This window comes from Microcebus murinus, chromosome 19 (genome assembly GCF_040939455.1).
Source record: "Microcebus murinus isolate Inina chromosome 19, M.murinus_Inina_mat1.0, whole genome shotgun sequence".
NCBI lineage: Eukaryota > Metazoa > Chordata > Mammalia > Primates > Cheirogaleidae > Microcebus > Microcebus murinus.
The window spans coordinates 45,812,016-45,820,081 of record NC_134122.1 but is presented as its reverse complement, the minus strand read 5'-3'; the positions used below and the strand labels follow the sequence as shown (position 1 = coordinate 45,820,081).

Below are 8,066 nucleotides of genomic sequence, written 5' to 3'. Positions count from 1 at the left end.
CTGCCTAGATGGTGACATTTAACGCGATGCACCTGCAGACCGTGCCCCAAAGCAAAAGAGGCTGGGTGAACTACCCTTTCCAAAGGCGTCCCACCTGCGTGGTACAAAGATGTGCACCTGAAAACAGGCCTGCCTTCTGGATATAAGGAAACCTCCCTGCGCACGAGGGCCCCTGGCTCCTGGGCGAGGAGGCGGAGAGGTGGCTGCCAGCTGGGGCTCCTGGTAGCAGCATGTGGCTGCTGCGGTGCGTCCTGCTGTGTTTGCCTTTGTCTCTGGCTTTGAGCGGCGGGCGCACGCCCGAGGCACCTGCTCGGGCTGGCGTGCTCCACTGTGGGCTGCGGGGCTTTCGGTTCACTGTAAACCTTCTCAGCCGGGAGGCAGAGACTCCTCCTGTGTTAATAGCTTGGGGTAAGTTTGAAGACTCACTTAGGCGACGAGATGTCTCCTCTACTACCCAAAACTACTCTCTAGTTTCCTGCCTTTCCCCTTTTGGTGAACCCTGTAGCTGAGAACGAATAGTGTAAAACTTAGCCACTTATGGTGTGAGTCTGATTTCCCTCTTATTCTTATTGGCAGCTTTCCCTTGGGGTCTAATGGCAAGGCTGGCTGTCCTCCCCCACCACTGGTGACACAGAGACTGACCACTGTGCTTTTTACCTCCTCCCCCCCCCCCCCCAGACAAGCAAGGGCTGCCCCACAGGCTGCAGAATGACTCGGGCTGCGGCACCTGGGTAGGGCGGGGCCCGGGCAGCTCTGTGGTGTTGGAAGCGACCTATGGCGGCTGCTATGTCACTGAGTGGGTGAGTATGAGCCAGTGGTCGGGGACACTAAGCGACACCCCCTCGTGCCACCGTCCAGGCTAATGGCCCGGGGCCTGTCTCTGCAGGACTCCCACTATGTCCTGCCGGTCGGAGTGGAAGGAGCAGGTGACGCTGGACCCGACGTGGTTACAGAGAAGCAGCTGCTCAAGTGTCCTGTGGACCTTCTAGGTCAAGGTTGGGCGCTTTCGAGTTGGGGGGAGGTGGTTGGAGCTGCCTGGAAAGGTGCCTTTGGGCCTCTCCTGCCGGCTCAGCGCGGTGACACCTGGCACTAATGAAGGGGTGGTTTTCTCCCACTCTCGCCTCCACAGGTAGTGCTTTCATTAACTACCAATTGAGAGATTACCCAGTGCTAGGGCACTGCGGTAAGGGCTTTGCATGTCACTCCCCTAATCCTAACCTGGTGCTGCAAACGCTATTTCTGTCCCCTGGCAGTGAGTTAACCCATGGGCCCGTCCCTGGTGAGTGACAGAGCTGGGATCCAAACACAAACTAGCCAGGAACCAGGAGCTCCTTGCCCTTGGGAAGGGCAGGGAAGGACGCTGAAGCTAACTAGGGGGCTTGGGAAATACCTCCAAGGTGCCAGCTACACACTGAGACTAAGATCCAAGTCTCCTACCCCCTGGGTTGGGGACGCTGGATCATGTCACTGGGGAAATTAGTAGGCAGTGGGACACCTACTAACTACAGAGAGTCTTGCCTTGCCATCTGAGAGCCCCACTTCAAAGTCAGAACAGATTTGAATTCACAACTCATTCTTCTCACCTGCCTTGCTACTCAAAATACAGCCTGGATGGGCAACACTGACAAAGCGAGAAATGACGGGCCCCACCCCAGACCTACTGAGCCAGACTATCTAAAAAAGATATTTGGGTAATTCATGTCCACACAGCTTCAGAAGCAGCTCTCTTGTTAACTTGAGGGCGCGAGGAAGACACCCCACCATTTGTACAGATCTTGTGGGTGTTCCCACCTTTCAAAAAGAACTGATGTCAGGGCGCACCTACGAGGTGACTTAATAGTTAACCTTCTGAGTTAATCTACAGTATGTAACATAGGTAGATGATTGAATAAGTACATCTATCTATGGGAATCTAACATTAATGACTTGTAGCAATGGCATTCAAGACCAACCTTTCCATTCCCTGAGTTACTCTTCCTTTTTCTACACCTAGCCCAAGATGCTCCCGAGGATGACCCGTGTGACTCCATCCCAGCAGTGGACAGGATTCCGTGTGCAACTTCACCCATCTCTCGCGCTGACTGTGAGGCATTGGGCTGTTGCTACAGCGCCACAGGGGTGGGCTCCTGCTACTATGGAAACGTGGGTGAGTCACGTGTCTGAAACCAGCTGAGGGAGAGAGCCAATGACTTCCAATGAGAGCCAGAGGAGGGTGGAGGGAAGGGTTTGCTCAGAAGGCAGATGGCGATCAGAGGCTGCCTCGTGAGCAACAAGTCCTAGGACATTTGGACCCCAAGTAAGAGTTCTCTACAGCCTTCCAATTTCTATTGTCTCAGAAGCCACTCTAAAGCCAGTAACACTCGAACTCAAGAAGCTAGGTCTATTCACTGATAGAAACTTAACTTTTTCCCCCAAGGGATAGCCACTTTGGCTGATGGTCTGAGATCGTTTACAGAGCCTCGTTTTAAGATTACCACTGTCTGTGTCCTAAATCATGCTCCAAGCCTTTCTAATATTAAGGCACTCATTGAGCATACACATGCCACACTCTAACATCTGAGTCTTAACCGATGAGTGAAACAAGGCAGGAGGTGACAAATGAAACCGAAGCCAGGAGGCTCCATACCTCGTCTAAGGCCACGAGTGGGGCAGGCAGGACTCAAAGGCGCATGCTCCTACAGAGCATCAGGGAGGCAGTTGACAGCCGAGCTTGCACTGAGGCCGTGGCTGGGGACACCAGCTTCTCAGAGGAAGGGATCAAAAGTTGTCAGACTCCTGTCTGGCTCCTCAACAGGAGCGATGACCTGGCTCCAGCACAGCCTGTCTGTTGTTTCAGTGACCCTGCGCTGCCACCGAGAGGGCCGCTTCTCCATCGCTGTGTCTCGGAACGCGACCATGCCCCCCCTGCTCTTGGATTCCGTGCACTTGGCATTCGGGAATGACAGCGGATGCGGCCCTGTGATGACGACACACGCCTTTGCCCTGTTCGTGTTGCCGTTTACTTCCTGTGGTACTACCAGACAGGTGAGAGCGGCTGCCCTGGGGCTCCATTCCTGGCTCTGAAAGTCAGTGGCCACGTCCTGGTGAACGGTGGTGGGGGTGGTGGGGTGGCATCTTGGCCGTGAAGGATGCTCCTGACTCTATTGCTTCGTGTCCATGACAGTCTCTCGTGGGGCAGAGGGATGCCTCATCACTGAGACAGTTGAAACTTCCCTTGGGTCAGCAAAGACCATCACAGCTGTGACCTAGCTTTTAAGGGATTTTCATTTTATCAAGCCATAAAAAAGGAACAGGTTCTTCTTCCTGCAGTGCTCTTGAAAACCAGCAGGGAAGCTCATTGGATTGGTAGTAGCACTCGAGCTGCCTCTTGGTACTCAAAGTCCCTTTGCATTCCTCTGTTCTGAAATGAGGCTGAGTGACAACTTTCCAGATTCTTATGTGCTCTTATGTCTGTGCTCAGGGTGCAGAAAAACTTACCATACAAGAGGGTAGCATTGCCGAGTACTAGATCGGCAAGCTGCATGAAGCAGCATCTGGCTAGCAGGAATGACCAAGACTTATCACCTACCCACTCCTCTAGATCGCTGGAGACCAAGCAGTATATGAGAACGAGCTGGTTGCAACTAGGGATGTGAAACGCTGGAGCCGTGGCTCCATCACCCGCGACAGCGTCTTCAGGTAATGTCTTAGTTAACCTGACCCTGCTTGGCCAGAATGACATCCCTTCCTCCATATAAAGCAGAAGTTCCAAGGTAAACCCTGAATCCACAAAAGAACATTCCTCAACTGGTTCAGCTGTCCACTGCCTCGGTTCGCCAATCTCATGACCACCGCTTGATTACGTCCACCTGCGTTGCTGCCACAAACTTGACCTTAGCCTCAAGCTCCCCTGGGTTCCTGCTATTCCTCTTAACTGAGTGGTTTCTCATTTTGGCTTCCTCCATTGTTCGTGCTGTAGCCAAAAGGGTCCCTTTAAAATCTTTTTATCAGTCAGATCACACACTCAGCTTTCTTGTTGTTGACTTTAAGCTATGGAAAGACAACGAGAACACAACCTTCAGGGCCCTACGTGAAACAGCCCATGCTCGCCTCCCCAGCCTGACAGCTCCTCACATTCTCAACCCCTCACTCTTTGTCAACTGCAGACTGGTCCTTCTATTGAATCTTCAAAAGTCTTCAAGCTCTTTCTTGCCTCTCTTTTTCCTATATCAGGTATTGCTCCTACTTGCAATAGTTATTTTCATTCTCCTTCCTATCAAGTCACCTGAAACGTGTTCCCAGACCCCTTTCTCTACACTAGGCACCTGTTTCTCATGGAACCATGTCTGTCTCTTACACGGTTCTTATCTTCAACCCAAACTCTGGTCTTAGTTACATATCAGTCTCTACAACTAAAATACAGCTCCCGCAAGGGCAGGAACCATGTCCGTCATATTTACAAACGTGTCTAACACCTGGCACTTAATGGCTCCACAAGAGTTGATGTGAGTGGAAGTGCGATCCACCCACCCAAGCCAGCTAGCTTAAAGTCTCGTTTCCCTGCAGGCTCCGAGTCAGCTGCAGCTACTCTGTAAGTAGCAGTTCTCTCCCAGTTAATGTCCAGGTCTTCACTCTGCCCCCACCCCTTCCTGAGGTCCAGCCTGGACCCCTCACTCTGGAACTTCAGATTGCCAAAGGTAAGACCCCCCCTTGGCTAGAGCACCTGGCTTCTAATTTAAACTGTCACTCCTGGGGCATGAGCACCCTAACTTGGCAATGAGACGCCTGTACACAGGTGTTTATGGGGAAGATGGTTCTCAAGTGACTGCTTCTCACCATGTCAACTCCTTATTTTGGCCTCTTGCAGATAACAGCTATAGCTCCTACTACATGGCCGGGGACTACCCAGTGGTGAAGTTACTTCAGGATCCCATTTACGTGGAGGTCTCCGTCCTGCACAGAACAGACCCCCACCTGGGGCTGCTCCTGCATCAGTGTTGGGCCACGCCCGGCGCAAACCCCCTGAGTCAGCCACAGTGGCCTGTACTGGTGAAGGGGTAAGTGATTCTCTCACCCATCCACCCCCAAGTCCCTCAAAGAAGCCCATCCTGACTGCTGGGTCTCTTGGCGTAGATGTCCCTACACTGGAGACAATTATCAGACCCAGCTGATCCCGGTCCAGAGAGCCTCGAGCCTGCCATTTCCCTCTCACCACCAGCGCTTCAGCATTTTCACCTTCAGCTTCGTGGACCCTGTGGCAGCGAAGCAGGCTCTCGAGGGACAGGTAGGATGCTGCCTGCGTACCCCTCAGCAGAGCTCTGAACCTCCCGACCTGGGACTGTTTCCGCATCCTGTCACTCCTCAACCCAGGCAGCCCTGGTGCTGGCTGCCGGTACTGCCTCAGAGCAGCCCTTGATACCAACCCTGAGGTCTGTCAACTGGACTTTGATTCTTTAGCGCTATTGTGACATTGGCTTGGGCTATCAAGATTTTCTGATAACTTCCCGAGCTTCTTGCTTGGAAGACAAAGCGGGTTTGAAGACTTTACAGGGTGGTGGTACTACAATGTGACTCACATTCTGTTGGCTCCCAGGTGTACCTGCACTGCAGTGTGTCAGTCTGCCAGCCCGCTGAGATGCCGTCCTGTAGGGTCACCTGTCCTGCCGACCGTGAGTATCCAAGCTGTCTATGTGAGAGGACAGACTTGAATAAGTCCTGAGTCCCAGGTTTAACCTTTCTTAGCCTCTGGCCAAATAATTCAACTGGAGAGATTTACCTCTATTAAGCCTTCTCTAATTACCTACTATATAGTAGAACCAGAGTTGACTCACTTCCTAGAAGATAGCAGGTGTCTCCAAATAAGTTCTAGTGTTCTACACCACTGTAGGATGACTACAGTAACAATGTATAATCTCAATAGAGGATGTTGAATGTTGCCTACACAAATGAGAAATGGTTGACATGATGGATATGCTAACTACCCTGATCAGATCATTACGCATTATGTGTAGAGATAATCACTATCAAATATGTACAAGCATATGTCAAACACATAAAAAGTATAAATCCTCAGGTGACTTTTAACATTTCCATATGAATTTTTATTAGAGCAGGTGCCAAGCCAATCTGCTGACTCATAAACACATATGGCTCATAAACACACATGGCTACATAGGGCTCAAAAACACACCTGGCTAGCTTACAAATATAAATGTCTATACCTGATCAAGGTCTGGCAACACGGGCTAAAGATCTCCAGGTGGAATGATTGTAGACTTAGCATGTTCTCCAGTTGCTCATGGCCAATACTCCTAAGGGGGGGGGGGTATTCCACCTGATCCACTTTCCTACCTGTCTAGCCCCTGAATGAATTGGGATCCCTGACCCCCAAAGCTTTTAGTCCCTTCCAGCAAAACTCATAGTAACTAAATGGTACTTAAGTATTCAACATAGGATTTTATATACTTACCATCCAACTCTAATCATGTATATTACCTCTACTTCTAATGAACTAAACCACCTCAGATTAACTTTCTCAAGGTCCCATAACTGGCAAACAGAAGCAGGATTCAAATAGTTCTCTATTTTACCAGTTGCCTCCATATCATCATACGGAAAGGGCTCTAAATTACAAACATACTACTGTCAAAGTGATTGCTGTTCAGAAAAGGATGGCAATCAGAGATAGTTTCTAGAATCTCTATGCACAGATCCCAGTGATTCTGAGGTGTTAGATACAAAGTCTGACTTGGTCAAGTTTGTCTTAATGCACTAAAATGAGGCGCTTTTTTTTTTTTTTAAAGCAGAGTCTCACTCTGTTGCCCCAGCTAGAGTGCCTTGGTGTTAGTCTAGCTTGCAGCAACCTCAAACTCCTGGGCTCAAGCAATCCTTCTGCTTCAGCCTCCTGAGTAGCTGGGACTACAGGCACTTGCCACCATGCCTGGCTAATTTTTTCTATATATTTTTAGTTTGGCCAATTTTTCTTTATTTTAATAGAGATCGTGTCTTGCTCCTGCTCAGGCTGGTTTGAAACTCCTGACCTTGAGCAATCCACCCACCTCGGCCTCCCAGAGTGCTAAGATTACAGGCGTGAGCCACCATGCCTGGCCTAAAATGAGGTCTTTGTAAAGCATGGAACAGAGCTTTCTATATCAAGGGACCTGGACTTGTACCATAACAGTCCCTCCCCCTGCCCTATGTGAACAAAAACGAAACTTAAATCGCTAACTCTCATCTCTCCAACAGGAAGAAGAAACTCTAACGTCAGTCTTCAGAACAGTACTGCTAGTGTTTCTAGCAAGGGCCCCATGATTCTACTTCAAGCCACTAAGGACCCTTCAGGAAAGTTCCATAAATATTCAAGTGAGTAGGAAGAGACCTAAGTTACCATCCAAAGTGCCAGTCAACCCAAAGCTACTTCCTATCCCCTATTGATCAATGTTTTCCTGAAAAGAAACTAACATTTTCCTATAGCGGAAGACTGACAGCCTGTTGGGACACAGACTCACCTGGTTGATTTCAGCATGTATTAATCTGTCTTTCCATCCTCTAGGTGTTCCTGTAGATTCACAACCTCTGTGGGTGGTAGGCCTTTCTGGGGCCTTAATCATTGGAGTCTTATTAGTATCCTACTTGGCTATCAGGAAACAGAGATGAGTTACTCAGACCAAAATGTGTCAATAAAACAAGACTGCACTACTAGCCTGTGCCGAGCTTCTCATTTGAAATGTAGAAAGGCTCATTTTAAATTAGCTATCTTCTGCTTTTGCGGTCCCATCTTTCAAGCTTGGGGGTGGTATCTCAGCTGAGAATAAAACAAAAACTGACGAACTTCTGACTTAATAGAGGTTTTATAAGCTCAAGAGAAAAATACAGAACAAAACCCTTGCCTAGGACAAGAGCAACCTAGCTAGGGTAGAATTGGTGTATAGTCATGAATCTTAGACTGTTGGTTTGCAAACTCCAGTATGCATCAAGATCATAAAACTGGAATAAAAAAATTGCTGGCCCCACTGAGTTTGATTCAGTAAGTCTGGGATGAGTCTTAAACATTCACATTTCTAATCATTTCCCAGATGATGCTGTTC

At 49.4% G+C, this 8,066-nt stretch overlaps 1 protein-coding gene across 1 annotated transcript; it reads left to right on the top strand.

Moving 5' to 3' along the window:
- Positions 1 to 230: 230 nt before the first annotated feature.
- Positions 231 to 7,666, top strand: ZP4 (zona pellucida glycoprotein 4). The gene is made up of 12 exons (XM_012738328.2): positions 231 to 408; positions 679 to 800; positions 887 to 989; positions 1,994 to 2,146; positions 2,837 to 3,024; positions 3,581 to 3,678; positions 4,546 to 4,676; positions 4,847 to 5,036; positions 5,113 to 5,263; positions 5,573 to 5,648; positions 7,225 to 7,341; positions 7,532 to 7,666. The coding sequence occupies exons 1-12, from the start codon at positions 231 to 233 to the stop codon at positions 7,633 to 7,635; spliced, it is 1,611 nt and encodes a 536-aa protein (XP_012593782.1). The 3' UTR covers positions 7,636 to 7,666.
- The last annotated feature ends 400 nt before the right edge of the window (positions 7,667 to 8,066 follow it).